The sequence below is a fragment of the Cucurbita moschata genome, unplaced genomic scaffold, assembly GCF_002738365.1.
Source record: "Cucurbita moschata cultivar Rifu unplaced genomic scaffold, Cmos_1.0 Cmo_Scf00002, whole genome shotgun sequence".
Classification (NCBI taxonomy): domain Eukaryota; kingdom Viridiplantae; phylum Streptophyta; class Magnoliopsida; order Cucurbitales; family Cucurbitaceae; genus Cucurbita; species Cucurbita moschata.
The window spans coordinates 5001195-5023165 of record NW_019268518.1 but is presented as its reverse complement, the minus strand read 5'-3'; the positions used below and the strand labels follow the sequence as shown (position 1 = coordinate 5023165).

The 21971-nt window shown below is 35.0% G+C and overlaps 5 protein-coding genes across 6 annotated transcripts; 2 read left to right on the top strand and 3 right to left on the bottom strand.

Moving 5' to 3' along the window:
• Nucleotides 1–1993: 1993 nt before the first annotated feature.
• LOC111429896 (uncharacterized protein YnbD-like) lies at nt 1994–4230 on the top strand. Its single transcript, XM_023065976.1, has 2 exons — nt 1994–2747; nt 3877–4230. The coding sequence occupies exons 1-2, from the start codon at nt 2201–2203 to the stop codon at nt 4095–4097; spliced, it is 768 nt and encodes a 255-aa protein (XP_022921744.1). The 5' UTR covers nt 1994–2200; the 3' UTR covers nt 4098–4230.
• An 862-nt stretch (nt 4231–5092) lies between these two features.
• LOC111430444 (ferredoxin, root R-B2-like) lies at nt 5093–7231 on the top strand. 2 transcript variants are annotated; one of them, XM_023066672.1, is made up of 2 exons: nt 5093–5248; nt 6581–7231. In XM_023066672.1, exon 2 carries the CDS (start codon nt 6603–6605, stop codon nt 7050–7052), a length of 450 nt encoding a protein of 149 aa, XP_022922440.1. In that variant the 5' UTR covers nt 5093–5248; nt 6581–6602; the 3' UTR covers nt 7053–7231. The 2 variants fall into 2 exon arrangements, with proteins under 2 accessions (XP_022922440.1, XP_022922445.1); XM_023066677.1 differs by lacking the exon at nt 5093–5248 and adding an exon at nt 5408–5506.
• A 1243-nt stretch (nt 7232–8474) lies between these two features.
• Nucleotides 8475–9931, bottom strand: LOC111455806 (40S ribosomal protein S25-2). Its single transcript, XM_023097428.1, has 4 exons — nt 9827–9931; nt 9613–9687; nt 9073–9207; nt 8475–8792 (listed from the first exon to the last, which is right to left on the bottom strand). Exons 1-4 carry the CDS (start codon nt 9827–9829, stop codon nt 8679–8681), a joined length of 327 nt encoding a protein of 108 aa, XP_022953196.1. The 5' UTR covers nt 9830–9931; the 3' UTR covers nt 8475–8678.
• Nucleotides 9932–10722: 791 nt separating this feature from the next.
• On the bottom strand, nt 10723–15355 carry LOC111457939. Its single transcript, XM_023100400.1, has 4 exons — nt 15176–15355; nt 14295–14916; nt 12913–13067; nt 10723–11293 (listed from the first exon to the last, which is right to left on the bottom strand). The coding sequence occupies exons 2-4, from the start codon at nt 14893–14895 to the stop codon at nt 11033–11035; spliced, it is 1017 nt and encodes a 338-aa protein (XP_022956168.1). The 5' UTR covers nt 14896–14916; nt 15176–15355; the 3' UTR covers nt 10723–11032.
• A 2140-nt stretch (nt 15356–17495) lies between these two features.
• Nucleotides 17496–21243, bottom strand: LOC111457957 (vesicle-associated membrane protein 727-like). The gene is made up of 6 exons (XM_023100424.1): nt 21061–21243; nt 19976–20223; nt 19706–19904; nt 19493–19613; nt 17871–17933; nt 17496–17754 (listed from the first exon to the last, which is right to left on the bottom strand). The coding sequence occupies exons 2-6, from the start codon at nt 20163–20165 to the stop codon at nt 17611–17613; spliced, it is 717 nt and encodes a 238-aa protein (XP_022956192.1). The 5' UTR covers nt 20166–20223; nt 21061–21243; the 3' UTR covers nt 17496–17610.
• Nucleotides 21244–21971: the final 728 nt, after the last annotated feature.

The window sequence follows — 21971 nt, the reverse complement described above, 5'->3', positions numbered from 1 at the left end:
GAAGAACTGGTTCATAGACATGTCTATTTCATCGAGCCTTTTTTAGTGCCCAAATTGTGGAGGGTATAGTTCTTGTTGATGGGTCGTTTCTTTGGCTAGATCCATTTCGTTAACTGATATGTATAGATTGTTGAATAATTTGGAAACATGGGGTTACATTTGGACTGGTGCACCCTATTTGTTGTTTTCCTTTATTGCCTTGTTTTGTTCATCTGTTCTCTAGTTTAGGTGACTTTGTTTATATTTCATTTTCTGCTTTCTTTCCTATCTGGTAAATTTTATGGTGAACAGAACAACCTTATTTCAATTATCATTTAGCCTTATAATTCTTTGTTACAGTTTCACGATTTTTAAATTTTCCCGACGACTTTCGGTTACGTATTGCTTAGATTCAGTATGAACTTTTATTTATAATAGGTTCATTTAACTTCTGATCAATAATTTAATTTGCGATATTCGATTCGAAATGAGGCATGTGTCGAACAAATCATATTCTTGCTGTTTGCTGCATTTCTAACCTGCCGTATCTGTGCTACTAGCTATACAGGCATTCATTATCTCAATTTGATCCCACGTCGGTTGGGGATGAGAACGAAGCATTCTTTATAAGGGTGTGGAAACCTCTCCCTAGCAAATGCGTTTTAAAAACCTTGAGGGGAAGTTTGAAAGGGAAAGCCCAAAGAGGACAATATCTGCTAGCGGTGAGTTTGAGCTGTTACATTTTGTTCTTTGAAGGACAAAGCCTCACAGGGACGGAGTGGTCAAAGCTTTACAAAGTCAAGGTCCAGCAAGACGGAGATTCAGATCCCAGAAATCGTTGCCAGAGCATTTGGCAAGCGAGTGGTCCGTGGCCAATAGCGCCCTAGTTGATGGCATTCCTCTCCGCGGCTATCGTGGGAGAAACACTTGCTGATACGCAAATGGCCGAACAAAGAAACAATGAAGCTTCAGAAAACTATAAGCTTTATGATGCTATGAATAGGGTTGAAATTGACTTGTAAAAACAACAGAAGCAGCTGCAGCAGGAAATATTTGTTATTGGTGAGAGATGCCTTCCTATAATGGTTTGGTTTTATTTCACTACGTTAATGGTTAAGAGTCGAACTTCTAACCTCAAAAAATTGTAATAGCTATCATTAAGCTAAGCTATGTTTAGAACGATGATATTTTAGCTTATGGAATTTCCTATAGCATGACAATTCAAATATTTGTTAGAATTCTAAAGCGAAGGTGTAACAATCCAAATTCACTACTAGCAGATATTGTCTTGGGCTTTTCCTTATGAACTTCTCTTAAGGTTTTACGCGACCACTAAAAAGAAGTTTTCACATCCTCGTAACGAATTAATTTAAAATTAATTTTTTGAGTTCAACCCGTGAAGTAATTATTAAAGTGGGCCTTAATATTTTTTTGTCGGAGGTCAGCAGGTAAAGTACAAAGTAATGTAATTATTAAAGTGAGCATTAATATTTAATTGTCACGATTTAAGGTTACTTTTTTTAGTTAAAAGATTGTCGGACTATTTTAGAAGTAATTCACATTAAAAAGCTGATATAAATATTCAAGTTGAAATATTATTGTTTGATTATTATTATTTTAACTTTATAAAGGATTAAATTATTTCTAAAATATAATTTTTTATGAAACAAAACAAATTCTATCGGGGGTTCTTTTTTTTTAAAAAAAAATAAATAATTTAGCTATTACAATTATTAAAATGAGCATTAATATATTTTAGAAAATTACAGTTTTAAAAATTTTGAAGTGTCCTCTTTTATATTTTCAATTTTTTATTTAATAAATCTTCAATAAATTTAAATTTTTAAAAAATTAATTGATTTATCAAATTTGAAGAATTTATATTTAAATTTGAAAGTTTAAATAAAATATTAAATGTAAATAAAAATAGGTTACAACGAAATTCATTGGCTCATTTAGTTCGTTACGGCTGAAATTTCCCCCCTTTATAAATGTCTTGAAATTTACAAGAAATCAAGAAAAAAACTGTTCTTTTTCTCCAATTAGCTTTCTGGTCAGCGAGGATTGGAGGACAATTCTCGCTGAAGCTTCATCCAGTCCTCCTCGGTCTCCAAGATTCTTATGAAATCGCACTACACACTTCCAAGCTGTAAGAATCCTTTTGATTTCCCGTTCTGATCTTCATCTGAGTTTGAATTTTCCAGAATTTTAAGCCTCCGAGATGATGAAACCGGGATTATCATTATTGATAGGGTTGAAGGCAGCAGCTCTGTTCTCTCAATTCCTGTTCCTTAGATTCTATGGCTTCAGATTGTTATCGATTCCTTTCTTGTACGCTTCTTTAGTTTCTCTCTTGGTTTCAATCGCTTCTCTTCCTTCTATCAATCTTCCCCTGCTGTTGGGGAAGAAATCGGATGGGACTTTTCCTGTTTGGTCGATCGTGATTTTTGGTCCGTTTTTGTTTTTCGTTCGATTTCTTCCTTCGTTGCGTGGATTGTACCTTAGGGATGATCCTTACTCTGAAATTTGTGAGGGTGTTTATGTTGGGGGGTGGCCTTATTCACCTGATCGATTGCCTCCTTGTAACCCTGCCGTTGTTGATTGTACTTGTGAACTGCCGAGGTGTTTGGAAGTCTCTGGGACTGGTTACTTGTGTGTTCCAACTTGGGATACGCGGTCTCCTCAGCCTGAAGAAATTGAAAGGGCTGTTCGGTGGATTTGTAAGAAGAGAGAGCTGAAGAAGCCGGTGTTTATTCATTGTGCTTATGGTAAGTTCACTAGCCCTAATGATTTGATGAGGCATTATGATTTTCTAGTGCATTGAAGTGGATTAATTGACGTCTGTTGTTTATATAAGTTTAGTTTAAGAGTTAGAAGTTTTCCCTGGATCTGTATGGATGATTATGCTTCTATGATGATTTTTGTTTGGTGTTATTGTTTGATGCTTGTTTTTAGAAGAACTGGTTCATAGACGTGTATACTCCATTGACCCTCTTTCAGTGCCCAAATCGTTACGAACTGAATTCTTTCTAGTAGTAGAGGATGAGGGGAGTTGTACCACCATTTCCCGCTTGAATAAGGTTGTCTCCCATCCTCGGGCACTAGAATTCTTTCTAGTTGTAGAGGATGAGGGGAGTTGTACCACCATTTCCCGCTTGAATAAGGTTGTCTCCCATCCTCGGGCACTAAGGGGCCTTGTCTCTGACATTGTTCTTAAACGATGCTCCCTTCAGTACGAGCTTCAACTCGGAGGAATAGGAATGGAAGAACTTATTCCATGGATTACTACTCACTTGATTCCAAGTGCTTGAATGATAGTGCCTACGTTGTCTATTTAATGTCCTACAATCTTTTCAATGAGAACCCATAAAAGACTTGGCATAAAAAAGAACTAAAACACACAAATTTGGGAACCAAACTAAAGAAATAGACTCCAATCAAGTAAAATAAGATCTAAACGATAATCCTAGAAAACGCCATCGCTGAAATCCGAAGACAAACATAGAACCTTATGTATGATCAAACATCACTCGGGTTCATATCAACACCTCCTACAATCTTGGATTTCTCACATTTTTTCTGGGATTTGCACACTACTAGGTGCTTGGTTCATGGGCTAGGTTGTAATACTATGACGTTTTTACCTGTCATGTTTGCTATGTCCTCTTTGCAAGTTTCCACAGTCTTTATAGCCTTTGAACTCAAACTGGCAAATATTGTAGAATGCCTCTTTGCAATCTCATTAGCCATTGGAGATGCGTTCCTGATATGTTTGCACTGCTAGTGAATATTTGATATCATTGTCTGTGGAACAAGGATCCCATATATTACATTTTTCTAGTGACCAAATAGACCGAAGTAGGTAACGAAGTCGACGTCGTTCTTCGTTTTTTCCAGGCCATGGAAGAAGTGTTGCTGTTACATGTGCAGTGTTAGTGGCTCTAGGAGTGGCAGAAGATTGGAAAAATGCAGAGAAGATAATAAAAGAGAAACGATCTTGCATTCGGATGAATCCTTCTCATCGTAAAGCCTTGGAAGAATGGTCGAAACATCGGTTATCCGCTCCGAAGAAGAAGAAAGATATTGATGTGAGTTCTATGCTTGTTTCTGGTAGCTGAGGAGCAAAAAGATGAACCTCCCTTTGTAACCTTGTGCATCTTACTTATTGCTTGGATGACCATTTGATGTAATGGATGAAGTTTTAAGTACTGCTAATATTAATAGGTAAACAAACAAACTTTGTTGCAAGAACTTCTCATCTTTCTATTTTGGCTTAGTCCTTCAATTTTTGCCAGCAAGTTGTTAGTTCAACATTGAAGAGCAGGGCATACTCCATGGGCGGTTCACGAAATGAGATTCTGACCGAGAACAAAAGCTTGCATCTTCAAAGACCTGTTTATTTCATCGAGCTTCTTTCCGTGCTCAAATCGTTATAAACTGAATTCTTTCTAGTTATAGAGGATGATGTGAGTTTTCCATCCTTCCCAGCTTGAATAGGGTTGTCTCCCACTTCTATCCTCGGGCACTAAAGGCCCCTGTCTCTGACATTGTTCTCATACGATGCTTCCCTTCGATGCGTGATTGACATGTTGCTAGCTTCAACTCGGAGGAATAGAAATAGAATTAGATAGATGCTTGCATTGACGGTTCTTGCTCAGGTTTTAAGGAATCCCTCTTATGTTCCACCTATCCATTCACTTTCGAGGGAGTAGCTCATTGTGAAGGGTGCAAAATATGGAAGGGGCAACCTACCGATTATCTTATATATAGGTGAAGCAAGCTTGCCCGATCTTCCAAATGTGTCTTACATAGCTATGGATAGAGTTTGTAACGTGATTGATATGACAACAAAAGTCATTGAAAGGTTGGCCTTTTCCTTCCGTATGTCCTATATTAAAAAAAATAATTAAGAAAAGAATTGAATAACGTGATTCAACTCAATCCCACCAAAAATAGAAAGTTGAGTTAGGTTATGAACCCTATTTCTGGATCCAACTTCTTCTAATGGACTCTCTCATTTTTTCCGAATATAATTTTAAAAACTTTTATTTATAATTAATATATTATTAAAAAGAAAATCATAATAACGTTAAAATAGAACCGGCGTAGAGAATCAAGGCCTCACTTACCAACTCGAGGGTCCTTATTGGGAGTTTGCTCTTAAGAAAGGAAAGACGACGACTAACACACCGGTGCTCTGCATCTACCAGCGGTGTTAGGGCTCACTTTCCATTTCTCTTCACCGACACCTCCATTTCCACACTTCGCTGTAAGATCTCTCTCTTTCTTTCTTTCTTTGTTCTTATCATTCTCATCGTTGTTTTGCTTATATTCCGTTTTCATAATTATCTTCTCCTGTTCGTGCTTTTATCTGTCCTTTTCACTGTTTTGTTTGCGACCTAAGATTCTGTAAGTTCGTTTTTTTCGCCTTTCTTGTTACTCGCTGCTTATTTTGGTCACCGGTGGATGCTTTTTGCGGATTTGTGATGTGTTTGTGTCGGTCGAAGTGTGGATGATCAACTTTTTGGTATTATAGACGCTTGATTTCTGATGATTCTTAATCTTTGATTTTATTTTATTCTGTTTTTGCATTATAGAGTGTTAGAAGTCCACCGAGAAACGCTTGAGTTTTGTTTCTGTTCTTTTTTATTTTTTATTTTTTCGTTTTCGAATAGTTCAGGCTTTTTGTTGTTGCTACGAGATTCAAGAGGCTTTGCTCTCTTTTTTTTCTGGAACTTGATCTCTCTGATGTCACTTTATATCGTTGCGTTTGCTCGATAATATGTGTAGTTCTTTCGATTCCAAGTGAAGAGCTGTTAACGATTTTGTAAAAGAAGTTCTGTTTGCTATGTGGTACGGTGCCGAAAAATTTTAGGATCTGGACCCCTTTTTTTGCTTTCTTAGTCTCCAATCATGCACCAAAGGAACTTTTCTATTAGTCCTTATTGTGCTAGGAACTTGAGCCTGTTATGGATGTATTCTTTTTGTTGTCGTAATTCAGTCTTTGGTCAATGTTTTAAATTCTTTGATGCTTGTGTTTCATCTTGTCTTTTTTTTTTTTTTTTTCCCAATATTTTAGTATCGCGTTGTTATAAGGTATTTTAACCACAATTGTATTTGGCTTTACTTGTTGATCGGTTTAAAATTTGATTTTCGTTCAAGAATGAAATGTCATTAAGACTTTCCATGTCCAGTTAGTCATCTGGAACTATGAAATGTTATTGAAACTTTCCATGTCCAGTTAGTCATCTGGAACTATCTCACATCCTCGATTGATTTTTTTTTTTTTTTAAAACTACCACTCAATTTTTAAATTGCTGGAGCTTGTGTGGAATGAGCGTAGTTGATGGAATCTCCAGCATTTTGACGCTATTATGTGAAATATTATGAAGTTGTTTTGTAGTCAAGATCTTGTATGTTTCATTTTGCTGGTTTATCTTTTCATCTTCATTTTCTAATAATAAAGTGTATGATTTCAAGGGTAGAAGTAGCTAAGTTGCTGTGTACTTAATTATCTCTAATCTTCTATTGTGTCTGATCGATGATCGAGGTTTTTCTTTCCTCCTGTTTAAATTCCCTTATTTTATTTTCATGGCTTCAGCTTTCACTACTCGACTCCGATCATGTCGACAGTCAGACTCCCAACATCCTGCTTGATCAGAAATGCTACACCAAGGAAATCCTGTGCCCTAGTTCAGAGGCCATCTTCCTTGAGTTCCTTTAGGAGTGTATCCCGGGCATTTGGATTGAAGTCTTCCTCATTCAAAGTGTCAGCAATGGCTTCTTACAAAGTGAAGTTAATTGGACCAAATGGTGAAGAGAATGAATTCGAGGCCCCTGATGACACTTACATTCTCGACTCGGCTGAGAGTGCTGGATTGGATCTACCCTACTCTTGCAGGGCTGGGGCTTGCTCTACTTGTGCAGGTCAAGTAGTTTCCGGGACAGTTGACCAGACGGACGGATCGTTCTTGGACGACCAGCAGATGGAGAAGGGGTATGTCCTAACCTGCGTGGCATATCCACAATCCGACTGTGTCATTCACACACACAAGGAAGGTGATTTGTTCTGATTTCTTTGTTTGCATGCATTATATCAGTTCAATCTGATTGAAACTTCAATCACTCTCAGACTCTTTTGTGCTTAGTTTTTGAGGTTGATATGTCAATCACTAGAATTGTGTTCACTCTACTGCGAATTAGATGCTGCTTTAGCTAAAAAGGTGAAGCTTTGAACATTATTCATGAATAATAGATATTGGTGTCAAATTTTAGCAAGTAATTGAATGTGCAAATTTGGAGGAGTACCCACTGCCCATGGATTTGGAGTTTCCAGGTAGGTTTCCAAATCTCTTCTGCCATCCACTTCTTCTTTTGGTAAAGTTAACCTTTAGTAAAAGGAAAGTGTTGGCAAGAAATTATGAGGGGTAATGATGGGCGCAGCCCTCTTCTGACCATTGACAACTAAGCCCCTAAACTCTTATTTAATTCGTTGCTTGAATGTTTTCTTTTTCAGAAAGGATTTACTTTTCTTTTCTTTCTTTTTTTTTTTTTTTAATATTATTATTATTATTATTTTTCCTCCCAAATTGATTAAAGCTTATCAATGAAATAAATTTTCTAACCTTTTCTCTATAAATTTACTGTTTTATAAATTAAATTCATTTTTATTTGTGATTTTAGATAATTAAATTATGATTTGTAATATATTTTATGAATATATCATTAGATCAAAATTTTATGATATTAAATGATTATTAATATTGAAATCAACCTCTATTTTTGTAAATTTAATTTTTTTTTAAACAAACTTTAGAATCATTAATTAGGCTAACTAGTATTAGTGTTTAGATTTGAGGGTGTTAATTAAAATTTCAAGTTTTGTTCTAACTTGAAGCAATCCAAATGCAATTAAATATTAAAATGACCATATCTACAAAAACACTTTTCTCTTCCCATACTTGTTTTTGTTTCGAANTTTTTTTTTTTTTTTTTTTTTTTTTTTTTTTTTTTTTTTTTTTTTAATATTATTATTATTATTATTTTTCCTCCCAAATTGATTAAAGCTTATCAATGAAATAAATTTTCTAACCTTTTCTCTATAAATTTACTGTTTTATAAATTAAATTCATTTTTATTTGTGATTTTAGATAATTAAATTATGATTTGTAATATATTTTATGAATATATCATTAGATCAAAATTTTATGATATTAAATGATTATTAATATTGAAATCAACCTCTATTTTTGTAAATTTAATTTTTTTTTAAACAAACTTTAGAATCATTAATTAGGCTAACTAGTATTAGTGTTTAGATTTGAGGGTGTTAATTAAAATTTCAAGTTTTGTTCTAACTTGAAGCAATCCAAATGCAATTAAATATTAAAATGACCATATCTACAAAAACACTTTTCTCTTCCCATACTTGTTTTTGTTTCGAATACCATTATGATTAGAAATAAGCTAAAACAACTGATCTAATAACACGATTATAAGAACCAAGTGACTCAATGAGGATCCTGGATTCAAAGGCAGAATAACACTAAAACGAATTAAAACGTCACATTTCGAGATCATCTAGCCATTTTAACAAACCAAAATCTAATCTCTTCGCTGAACAAAATTTGGAATTGCAAAAATGCAAAGGCAGCTACACATCTATATACCCTTCCGGGCACGAGTGAGATCAATTATGTTTAGGTGTTGGTTGCTCTGGTGTATATCTCCTGACTAGAATGAGCCGAGATCATTCTGATGGAACCTCGAGCCATCAAATCCTTGATTGCTCTTCGGGCAAGTGAACCGTTGATCTGAATATGGCAGATGACATAAAGCATTATTTGAACCATAAAGTCAGTGCAAAAAATGCAGTTCTAGTTGACCAAGTAAAAAAAAAAAAAAATCTATGGATTGGTTTTCAAATTGGTTATCAGCACAAACCAAACCTCGTGAATTGAGTTGGGTTGCTCGAGTTGATCGGTTATGTTGATACAGGTTAGGATCAGTTGACCGACATATTGCAGTTTAACAACAAACAAATTGAAGTATAAGTGCATAGCCATGGATGGATGAAATGAAGAAAAGACGTACCCTCATCCTATCAGAAAGGATTGAAGGAGTGATTAGCTTGTACTTGGGAACTTCAGAAAGAAGCTTATCATAGGTTCCCTGATCAAACAAAACCATGTTGTTCACCTTCTCCTTTTGCTTGCCCTTGCTCCATTTCTGCAAATCAAGTGATGAGTGATTAACAGTTCCCAGACAAACATTTCATGCATGAACACCAGCAATTTTAAATCATCTCATTGTACTTTTTTAGGACATTGAGTCTTAACATTACTTAATGACTAATATCATCCTTCTTCATAATCGAATATACAAGCTATTTTCTAATGATCCAATAATCTAAGCAATGCAGTAAGACAGAGGAAATTAAAAAAGGAATAAGTTTCGTTTCATGATATTCTTGAGTAATTTCGAGACAAGCACTAAGCAATCATCGCCATAATCCGAAATCTAAAAAAATAAATTCATCAATAAACCGCTAGACGAACAGTATTCCAAACTAAATTAATTAAATTTGTTTTTTTCTTTTTAGGAAAATGAGAGCATTAACTCTAAGAAGCATACCTTCTTCTTCTGCTTTCCTCCACCAGATTTAGCGGGCTTGGAGGACGGCGGGGGAGCCTTATCCTTCTTAGGCGCCTACAATTCAAACAAGAACAAACACCAAAATAAGTTGAAGAAGTACATTGGAATTCAAAGAAACAAAATCAAAGTCGTACGTATGATAGCGAATGACTTGAACACAGACGAATGCACCGAAAAGTATATAGTGACTCACCATGAGAACTGATTTCTAGGGCTTTCAGCGAAGGAGTTACAGAGGTTTCGGCGGGAGGGAAGAAGAACATTGACTGGAGAGGAAAGCTTATATAGGACCAACGAAATTTTCTAGGGCTTCAAATAGACTCTGTAATTGGATACGCTGTATGGGCTTATATTTTGGGCCCAAATAGAATTGGCCCATATGTTTAATGGGCCTGGAAATGGACTGATAAGGCCCAGGACATTGGCTTACGATCTGGCCCAAGGCCCAAGAATAGCGGTCCTTTTTTTTATTATTATTATTATTTATTTATATTAAAACAATACCTCTAAATGAATCAAATTAGATAGTTCATTTACTTATTAAATTAGTAAAATTAAAGTCTAAAATTACTGGAGAATTTAAAAAAAAAAATCCTACTAATGTATTTTGTTTCAAATTTAGTTAATTTTTAGATAATTAAAATAGTCAATTTAAAAATAACAAAAATAGAATAAACAATTTTAACTTTAAAATTTAGTTCTATTTGAACAATTAAAAAAAAGTAATTTAACTTTAACTATATTAAAATTACAACAATGAAAATTTTAAAATCATTTAAAATCTAACCATAAATTAAATACCATAAAAAACTTCGAACAATGTCTTCATAAACTCGAACAAACTTCAACTGGCCTAGATTTTCTAAACGTTCCCTCCAAACTCGAACTTCTTAAATGTAAGAGTCTAATCCCACCGCTAGCAGATATTGTCTTCTTTGATATTTTCCTTCTGAACTTTCCCTACAAAGAATGTTTTAAAATGTATCGGTTAAAGAGAAGTTTCCACACTCTTACAAAGAATGTTTCGTTCCCCTCTCCGACCGATGTAAGATCCCCACACTAAAATTCTAACTTAACCTCGGGTTCAACGACGTCAAACATCTACATAGTAAGTAAATATGTAAACAAAAAGACATCAATGGTCTAAATATGAGTCTCAAGGTCTACAATCACAAGCATTACTTATCTTCTTTTCTTTCTTCATTTGTGTGGCACACACTTCTATGAGGGCCAATCACTATGCTAAAAAATATGCAATAAATGACTATACTTCCATCTCCAACAAACTAAAACAAGATGTCAAACGAAGAACACACCCATTATGACATGTTGACAAAAGGATGTTGCCAATCCAATCTAGGAGAAAAAAAAAAAAAAAAAACTATACATATTTTTGATCTTACTCAACATTCATCAGGAGCATAGTGCCCAAGCTTGTTCGGATTTTGTCGCTACTGCTCGTAATCAAATCCAAATACTGCAGAGCTTCCAGAGGGAGAAGACCTTCAAGAAAGAAATTTAGTAAATGTGAATGTGTTTGTTTCATCACATCCAAGAGCTGCTCTAATGTTTTGTCCTGCTGTTCTTTGTTCAGCTCTACGGCCTCAAACCAAGGCAGCAGATTTTTCTCTTCTTCCATGAAGTGATGTTTACAGTGTTCCTGCCCCAAAAAAGTAAAGAGATAGGGCAAAAAGAAAAAAGAAAGGTAAGGAAAGAGAAATCAGCTTCCCCATTATTGCCATTGATGAACAGACAATCTTAGAGTGCAATAAAGAAAATGACTGTGAAGTGTGAAATACATATAAATGATGATGATGATCATAGTCAAGCGATCTATTGAACGTAAAAAACTTGTCACTTTATTTTTGATTCTAAAAGTAAAGTGGATTCCACGTTATATTTTACTATAGACTAACAAAATGGATCTAAAGGTCTACATATATTCAATATTGGGTAATGATGAGATACAAAGGTAGTTGAACATATCAATCAATGAAGTGGAAGTGGCTTGGCTATTGCAGTCCACTAAATCTTCACTATGTTCAAGAGCCTAGGGATATTTCATAAAGATTTCATTTTCGATTTTCGTTTTTTGTTTTGTTATCTATTTTCAACAAATATTTTCAAATCTAAAGTCTAAGTAGTTCTTATATTTTGAATTTGACTAAGAAAACATGTTTTCTTAAGAAAGATGAAAATCGAAATGGTGAAAAAACAAAGCATAGTTTCAAAAAAATCAGATGATTATCAAATGGGCCGGTAAATTTATTACATTCCCGACAATGTTAAGAGTAATGTAGCTCAGTTATCCTGAATTTAAGAACTTCAGCAAAGGGTTATAGTATTGCTAACAGCTAGTCTCATAGTGTGGTCAAGGTGACGTGGTACAGAGCTATCCTCAATGCTCTGCAGTTCACATGGTTTAGTTGCTTATCTTTATTTCCTACTGTGCCACCCTATCAGCTTGAAATAAAGTCGTAATGAGGGTGCTATGTTTCAGCCTAACTCGGTAGGGTCGATCCAAATGTCAGTAGAGTAAATAAATGCTTTTGACAACGAAATAAATAGAGGGAAGAAATTTGAATCTCAGCCAACCACCCTAACCCGACTAGTATTTGTCAGTTGAGTCATAGAAACAGGAAGGAACCACTCAATCCTTTTTTCTGGAATGGTTCGTTCAGAGCTTGATCACATCACTTTGAAATTAGTGATACTTCTTTTAGCTCTTGAAATGTTAGATCAGACATTTAGTCTCCTAAAAAAAAATTACTTTTGATGACAATTTATTTATAACGGTTTCAGTCCACCGCTAGCAGTCTTCTTTAGGCTTTTCTTTTCGGACTCCCCTCAAGGTTTTTAAAAGGCATGTGCTAGAGAAAGGTTTCTACACCCTTATAAAGAATATTTCGTTCTCCTTCTCAATCAATATGGGATCTCACAATCCCCCATCTTCGGGACCCAGCATCCTCACTGACACTCATTTCTCTCTCCAATTAATGTGAGATCTCACAGTCCACCCCCTTAGGAGCCCAGAGTCCTTGTGGGCACACCGCCTTGTGTCCACCCTCTTTCGGGACCGAACTTCCTCGCTGGCACATCGCCCGATGTCTAGCTATATCACTCAATCCATTATCTTTCTTTCCTCTGATTTTGCTCTATGGTCTATATATTTTTCTTTAAATCCTAAGCATGAGGTCTTACAAACTGATCTGCATCAGAATTTTAATCCCCGTGGACTTATGAACAGGTTAGGATTATAGAAGGTTTGAGTGGAGTTACCTGCAATAACTTGAGCCGTTTGGAAAGGTTGGAAAGCGCTTCTTGACAAACTGAACTTCCCACGTCTAAAACGACAGTGGACTTAATGTCTTCTTTGATGCCATTCATGATGGGTAGATCCCTTGCATGCTCTTCGTTTGAAGCTTTGCATAATCCTGCATTATTGGATGCAGTAACAAGTTCATTCCTCTACTCACAGATGTAACATTGAAAAAACAAAAATGTAACTCTTTCAATCAATTTGGGCTCTGTTTGAATAAATTTCAAATTCCCACCGAAAAAAAAATTATGAGAATATTTGTTTAGAATAGACCAAATTTGTCAATATGTTCGTTCATTAGTTAAGGCATCTTTGAAAGATTTGAATTTTGAAATTGTGTTCTTCACCCTAATTTCAATCTCTCTCTCTCTCCATATATATATATATATATATATATATNTCTCTCTCTCTCTCTATATATATATATATATATATATATATATATATATATATATATATATTCTTTTAAGATGAGGTGAAGTTTTTCTGAAAGATAATAAGACCATCTAAAAGACTATTTGAAAGAAACTCACTATTCCGTTTAAAGCATCTTCCTTATCTATTCTATTTTTTTTTAATTTTAAAATATATTATTTTAATTGCTAAAATTTCTATTTAGATATTTTAGTCTTTGCCATAATTAAAAAAAAACACAAAGAAATAAAAAAAAAAAATCTTGCTAACTAAATTATAGAAAATTAACAATAAATTTTCAAATATATAATTCTATATAGTTTATGGACTAAAACAATACTAAAATATACATTTGAAAAGTTGAAAGCTAAAACCAAATAAATGTAAAAATTAATGGAATAAAAGAAAGTTTAAACTTTATAATACCCAAAATCCATAAAAGCTTTGTTTTTTTTTTTTTTTTTGGAGTACAGGTTGTCTTGTAGTTGCTTTCCCTAGTTGAGTAGTTTCCTCTCATGTGGATTGTTTTTTTTTTTTTAAATAACAGAAACAGTTTTTCCTTTAAACATGTGAACAGTTGCACAATTCCATAGATGATAGGATCAGTCTTCAAAAAAAGTTCCATAGAACTAGGTAAAAGATGCCAAACAACCTCTTTATTTCCCCCAAATTGTAAAGATAAGAGAACAATCAAGAAAGTTATGAAGTTCATCACCAAATTCTCACTGATCATCTCAAATTTCTTGCCCAGTTTGACAAATCTAAAACAGACTTTTCTATGATCAACAACGTTTTTGCAATTACATTAATTCTGTTGCAAATTATCAATGATTTTCTTTCATGATGCAACAATTTTTAGAGCTTGCATTGCATAAACTCAAATTCTAATCGATGCAATGTAAAGCAGAATAAGAGTCATGGGGCTTACCTCGATCGGCCATTTCCAAGATCGGGAAGAGGACTCTCTCCTCCATTTGAGCGTGCTCCAGCATCACTTCCAGCAGCTGAGAGTAGCTCTTCCCGAATTTCCTTAGCTCCATCCTCGGTGTTCCCATCGTCGGATCAACGGCCGTTCTCCCTCCACGCGCCGCCAGATCCTTCGCCCATCTCAACATCCTCTCCAAATGCCACAACACGCTCTTATGCTGCAGCGACACCACAGTCAACGCAACCAACTGCGTCGTTTCGTCATCGTCGACGCGGCGGCTCGATATTGCCAGCGGCGGGTGAGGAAACTTATTGTCTATGTACCGAAGCAACCTATCGCGTGAACCGGAAACGGTCTCGGTCCCGATCCGGATAGCCGGCGAATCAGAGCCGAAATGCGTCGTCTCAGAAGGTATAAAACTGTGTTTCACAGACTTGTAAAGCAAAGCAAATCGGATGTAGCAGGTAAGAGCATTATTCGGAGGGCCATAAAGCCGTACGACCGGATTCGAAGCCGTGGAATCGCTACAGCCTCTAATGAACTCCTGAGGCACAATCTCCGCCGTCGATTTCGTCTTACTCCCAAGGCAATTATTCCCCATTGCAAAACACCGTCACAAATCCTAGTTCCGAAAAATGGCCAAAACAGAGCAGAATGAACAATTCCCGGTGGTTAACAAAGCGGATTCAAAAAGGCGTTTGGTGAATAACAAAAGAAAATGCGTCGGTTGAGGAAAAATCAACGCGCAAATAAGGAAAGTAGATCAAACTATGATATAAAGCAGCAAGAAGAATAAATCAAAAGGAAAAGCAATGGAACAATGAGAAGCTAAAAAGTAATAGAAGAAGAAGTAGTAGTAGTAGTAGTAGTAGAGGAGAAACCAGGTGGCCGGAGGAAGGGGCAGAGCAGGGCTGCAAAGGTGCCCAGTGGCGGCGATGGCGGCGGCGGAGGTTGCTTGAAACGAAAGGGAAATCGGTTGAGGGAAGAATGGAAGAGAGAATTCATAAAATAAAGGAAGCTTGGTTATTGCTTTGGTGAACTGGACGCCCCACGCTCCTTTCTTCTCTGTCTTTATTCCTTTGATTCCTTTCTTTCCTTTTTTTATTCTTTTTTTTTCCTCCAAAATTAGTGGATAACGACATTTATGGATCTCTATTTATTTTAATATCTTCATATTTCGATTTTTTTTTAATTATAACATAATTTAATTATAGATACTATATTTATTTATTGTCCCAAGTTAATAAAATAGGATAATAAATATTAATTAAAAAATAATATTGAAATTTAATTTTTTTTAAAATTAGGTGGAATATTATATATATATATTTTTTTTTTTTTTTTAAATGAAATTATCTATTAAAAAACAATATGGAATTTATATTTCGAAGGAAAAATATAGCCAACAAAACAAGAAACATTGCACACAGGTGTGGTGCTCGTTGTTGGATACATATTTTTTCGATCGTGTAGCATCATGATCTTAACACGCTCATAACAAGCCTTAAAGAAAACTCAAGCCTCATACACATTTTGTGTCCCGCTTTGTGGTTTCATCGAACCTTAGGCAAAGTTTCTTCACTAAGCGAGCACAACTCTTGCGGAATCTAAGCTTGTTCGGCCACACATGCTGCTTGTACGTACATGTTCAATCATCTGCACTCTAGCCAACTTGCCTCTACTTTAGGCCAAGATTTCTTATATGCAACGTCGCATCTTGTCTCATCATCTTGTTTCAAAACACATGGTCTCCATATGATGATGTCATCTCGAGTTAAGGATAACGCTAGCCCGCACTGTGACACATGTATGTGCCACAATATAGGTCACTAAGATCAGATAGCCTAGGGTCGTGGAGAGATGTTTCTCCCTATACATTCTAAGACATTTTTGGTATGGCATAAGTAGACATCATTTTGACGAATGGTCATACAGCCACGTGGAGCGTCGGTCAGGTGTCTAATCTATATCAAATTTGGTAAGCAATCATATTTCATATTAGCGGACTAAACTCCAAAATAGCATGCTCAAACTCATACCAGAGCCCTAACTTCTTTAAGTTTGTATTTCACACTCATGTCAACGTCGTCTCTGTCTTGCTTATGCCTCAATTTGGCTTGAATGCACACTTTTCATAGCGTGCTGAATGATGTTCTGTCTTACTTGGTCACATCATGACACTTGTCTTGTCTTGGCTCTCACGTGGCCGGTTGGACGTAATTTCTATGTTGCCATTTTGTCTGTCGATGCATGATGCATCTAATGGCCACACACACAGTCGTGTTGCTTCTATCCCCGTCATATTGTTTCTAGAAGGTCGTCCAACGTAAAATTACTCCAAATAAAACGTGCAACTTTGAAATAAAAAGGGATTTAATCCCGACATCATTTGAATCAAAATATATTATTTTAAAACATTGATGATTGATGTCTTTATCGAAATCATTTAAAGAGTGTCGGATAATATTGAAGCAATAAGCTTAAAAAGATTCAAAATTCGAGAAAAATCAATATGAAACCAATTGGATAATTCTTACTGTTTTTTTATTTGAAAAAACACGCACTAGCCGTTAATGTCTTAATTTGCAATTGGGTTTGGTGTGAACACATCAATCAAAAGATGCCAGCTGTCGTGTTATCAATATCCATTATTTTGAAAAAGTGAAATTAATTTTTTTTTTAATTTTAGAAATGCATTAAACACAATAAATTCAATTTATTTATTTTAAATGGAAGCTAATAAGTTTTAAAAAAATTAAACCAATAAATACAATTTCATAAACTAATAAATAAATCAAATAATAAGCCAATTAGGGAAAGCAGATCATTTCGGAGTTGAGTGGAACCGTGCAGTAGCAAATACAAGATAGATCTTCCAACGAACAAGATTTTTTTCAAATAAACCAACTCATTTGGGATCCTGAGATGTCAAAGAGACTGCTTACTTCCCAAACAGATCTTCCTAATCCAAACAGATCTTCCTATATGTATATATAAGCACTGGTTTATCAAGAATATGCAAGAAAAGCACTTCGAATTTTGTTGATCCATCACCAGAGACGGCTTAGAACCAATAAATAGTTCATTATCCAATGGATTTTTCCGTTCTAATACTCTATCCGAGAGTTATCAATATTTATCAAATCTGTTTCTATCTAACGGAACACTCGGATGCTAATTAAAAAGATGACAGAATGGTAATTAAAAGTTAGAACAAGAGGGGGGGAGGCAAGGCATATATTACATAGACTTGGTAACAGTTTGCATACATAGCCAAGTTCAAGAAAACACTCATATGCTACTAGCTTTACCAAAATCAACATTTGAAACCACCACATACAACAAACCAAAGTATGATGAACAGCACCAAGATTCCTCCCCCAACCATCAGCTTCATTTGTAAACTCTGCAGCCACATTTTTCGCCGAAGTTGCCTCCCTTGTCGGTGAAAGTTATCGGCCTAAATTTAAACAGTTAGATGGACGGGTTTTATTTTTTTATTTTTTTATTTTTTTATTTTTATCTTCAACTTCTCATTCAAGATTCTTAAGTGACAGTCTGGGTTATATGATGTACCTGGAATTGTAGGTTTTCTGTTTTGTCCACCAGAAGCTCGATCCGTTCTCCACGATCTAAAACCTGCACGAGGAAAAGGAAATCGATATCATATCTGTGCAGCCGAGTAGAAGAAATCTCCTCATTTTCAGTTTCTTTGCAAAAGGAACTTCTAAGCATCTCTATCCCCTTTTTATTATAGGAAACAAATATGAAACAATGTTGTAGTCATACTCAAAGTGTACAAAAAAATATGGCCTCAATCTAGCTAACGAACCACTAATTAGTTCATGAGGTAAAAACTAAAAAGATAAGATCACACATAAAAGAAAAAATTTAATACTATCCAGAAAGACCGATGTACTGATTCACCAATTCCGGACCACTTAAAATGTGGAGAAGTATACCATGAATGACGGGCCTGCAACAACTCAAACCCACCGCTAGCAGATATTGTCCTCTTTGAGTTTTCCCTTTCAGGCATTCCCTCAAGGTTTTTAAACCACGTATGCTAGGGAGAGGTTTCCATACCCTTATAAAGAAGACGTGGGATCTCACAGGGGCACTACCCAACCCAAGATTAAAAGGACTCGGAAAACCCTATCTCATAGTGAGAGGGTAGTTATAGAACCTGTTATCAAAAGACCGAGAGAACTCGGTAAAGAATTAATAATAATAATACTAAATTGTCAACCGTCTCATCCAAATACGGAGTCTCATATTAAAAACGTCTAGCATAACTTAGCTTCGTACAAGTAGCACCACAAAGTCTAAGCTTTGATTTTCAACTTAATACCACAGAGAACATCGTATAGAGAAGCAAGCATTTTTTCGCCAATCCCCATATCAGTTATCAAATGATCACTTTTGTTGTCAAAAAGTGGATAGATAGTCCATTCCTACAAATTTTCATTACCCGCTCAAGGATATGCCACCAAATTTCTCGCCAAGGTTAAGATTTGCCTTGTGGCTTCTATTACATACATGTAAATTAAACAGTACATAGGATATCACACAGTTGATGTTTTGCATGTATTCAGAAACATGCAAACTAAATAAGAAGATCTATAGCAATAATAATGTAAAATCCTATCAAATTGACACATTATTGTGTCCAATACAAAAGGCCAAAGTGATACTTTATAGATCAAAATCACCACAATCATTTCCAATGGCTGTATTGAGAAGCAAGGAAGGGAAGAAAAAGTGGGAAAAAGAAAGTGCATGTGATATTTGACCAATTCCATTTCACTTTTTCCAAAACTGACAACTACCAAATTCCTTGCAAACAATTATTCTTCAACTGGTGCAGCTGAAAATCTGATTCTTCTAAAACAAGCAAGCAACATGCGTGTAATATATACTTTTCTTAATCAATTTCATAACAACATAATTATAGGAAGCCCAATGGCTAATATACTACATGACTGATCTACCTACCAGGATGCCGCATGTAACAGGCGCAATGTAGAGGAGAAAGAAACAGAGGAAGCAAAGTAAAATTTCTAAAATGTTGCTTTAATCTACGTCTCTGTGTTTATACATTATGCACAACAGTGAAAAGGAACATATGTACTCTTTCAAAATCTAAACAGAAAATCTTGAGCAGAAATTGCAAGATTTCATAAAACAAGAAGTCTAACCTTTTCAATGTTATCCATCATAACTCCTTTCACCTCTGTTATTTGAGCCTTCAGCTTGGAAAGTTTACTCATTTCTTCTGGATGATTCATGCAATATTGCATGTGCTCCTTAAGCCTTGGCCTGTCATGAAAATTATAGGTTGTTAGGTAAAACATACGACATATAACTCAGACATTGTTCGATGATAGGTATGCTGTTCATGATGGGCATACCCAAATTCTCTGTCAAGAGTGTATGCAACACTGAATCGGTCTAGAAATAAATCATCATCGTCCTCATCATCTGCAAGTGGGTGAGGGTCCTCCTCCTTGATACTTGATCCATAACGCTGTTTGAAGTCATCTTTCACACGCTCCAGAAATACAAATGGCATATTCCTTCCAACTGATTCATCCGCAACAGCGAGAAAGACTGCAAATCAATCAAACACCCTCAGCCACAAGTGTTGGTGAAATCTAAACAAACTTGAGAAAACACAATACCAAATCCACTGTCAAGAAGAAAGTTGAATGTATATCCATCACATGAGTATGTGCATTTGCTGCCATTAGAAGGCAATTTCTGTAAGCATTGAACAGCAATGGTACTAAAATTCCCTGAGAATGATGTGTGTTCTGCTAAAACAACAGTTCCTTTAGCAACAAAGCTGTATATTAGGCCTTTCTGACTCATCTCCGACGGTTGTCTGAGAAGAATCAAAGCAGTAGCACTCACAAACTGCAGCAGTAGCCTACAAAAATTTTAAATGGATATAGTTAATTCAAATTCATTCTCGACCTGTAAGAAGGAAACATGCGAAAATTCACGAATACTAATTAAAACACGATATGAGGCTACCCTTCCCGTTATTCTATTCCCGTTCAATTTGTAATTGAGCTCAGTTAACTGTCACTGTTGCCTGTTGGGACTTTTCTTTCTGTGATTATTTAAATTCCCAGATCATATTAAAGGTTGTTCAGCTAGGAAAATCCCTATTGTTTGGGAAGTTTCCATACTAGCGATCTGTACAAATTGAGCCAAAACTAACAAAGGCAGCAAATGCTCCGTAAATTACTTGCTTGCAGGATTGATCAATCGAAGAACCAAGAACTAAATCTTTAATTATCCATAGCAGCAAGGTCGTAATCTATGCAAATGACAGTACCCAGTACTCAATTGCATCAAACACATCAAACCGCAGGCGATAAAATTCCAATATTCCTTCAGACAATTAATAAACCTTGCCCAAACGGGTAGAGAAGTAAAGTCCGAATCACGAAGGGGAAAAATTAAGCCAACCTAATCGTACGAACAGATTTTATGCTTGCGAACGAAGACTTTCCCTCTTCAACAGGGAAAAAAAGGAGCAGAAGATCTCAAATACAAATTCGCAACGTTTTCCAACACCTCATGCAATGATTTTCTCAGCAACCAAAATCGCACGAAACAGTTCGCAAACAAAACCAAACCCTACACAGATTCTATCCAAATTACCCAGAAAAAGAGAGAAATCGACGAAGAAAACAAAATTCAATCCCACGATCCAATCAGAGAGTACAAATCACAGGACAGAAGGGAAATTGCTAACCTTAAAACTGGAAATCGCCGGTCTACTTCACGTAAGATGTGCAAGGTAGAAGAGCGATCAGCTTGAAGAATACATAAAAAGTGGGAAATGGAGGGGTAATCGTAATTTATAGGGAAGCCGAACCTCAACCAGTTTACCCTTCCGTCTCCGATTAGGAACAAGTTTCTGAGAACTTATACTTTAGGCTTTAAACCAAAATTATTATTATTTTTTTTAAATTTTTTATCCCTAAGTTTTTATTATAATTTTTATGTTTGAAAAAAAATTAATTTTTATATTTTCCGAATTTAATTTAATTTAAATTTCTGAATTTTAAAATCCTCTAAATTTTAAATTCCAAGCTATTATAAAAATTAGCCTCTAAATATTTATGTAAAAAAATTTTAAAAAAAGCTTTTGAAGTTCTCAGATACAAAATTACATTTACGTCCTCATTCATTAAATACAATAGAATTTAATATTCAATTCAAATAATTATTTTATTATAAACTTAAAAAATAGATTACTCAAAAGAATTATTTTAAACTATTTTCTTTTTTTTAATTTCAATCATAAACTTTTTTAATTCTATTAATTATCTACCATCAAATAGATTAAATTTTTTTTATAATGTTTTTTCTTTATGGGTAAAACAGAACTAATAAATGTTTTTAGAAACCTATTATAAAACTTTAATCATAATAGTAATTTTTAAAATAAAAATTAAATATAATAACAAAAAAAAAAAAAAACGAAATCACAAAGACACCTACAAGTCTTGTGTTCGAGTCATGGCTAAGACAGTTTAGAAAGACTATAAACATAGAAAACTCGATCTCAATGGACGAGAGACAGTATGAAAATTGAAGATAGATCTCACAAACAAATTACGAGGCTTTAGCAATCCAAAAAGACTAATTCAGACTAAATTC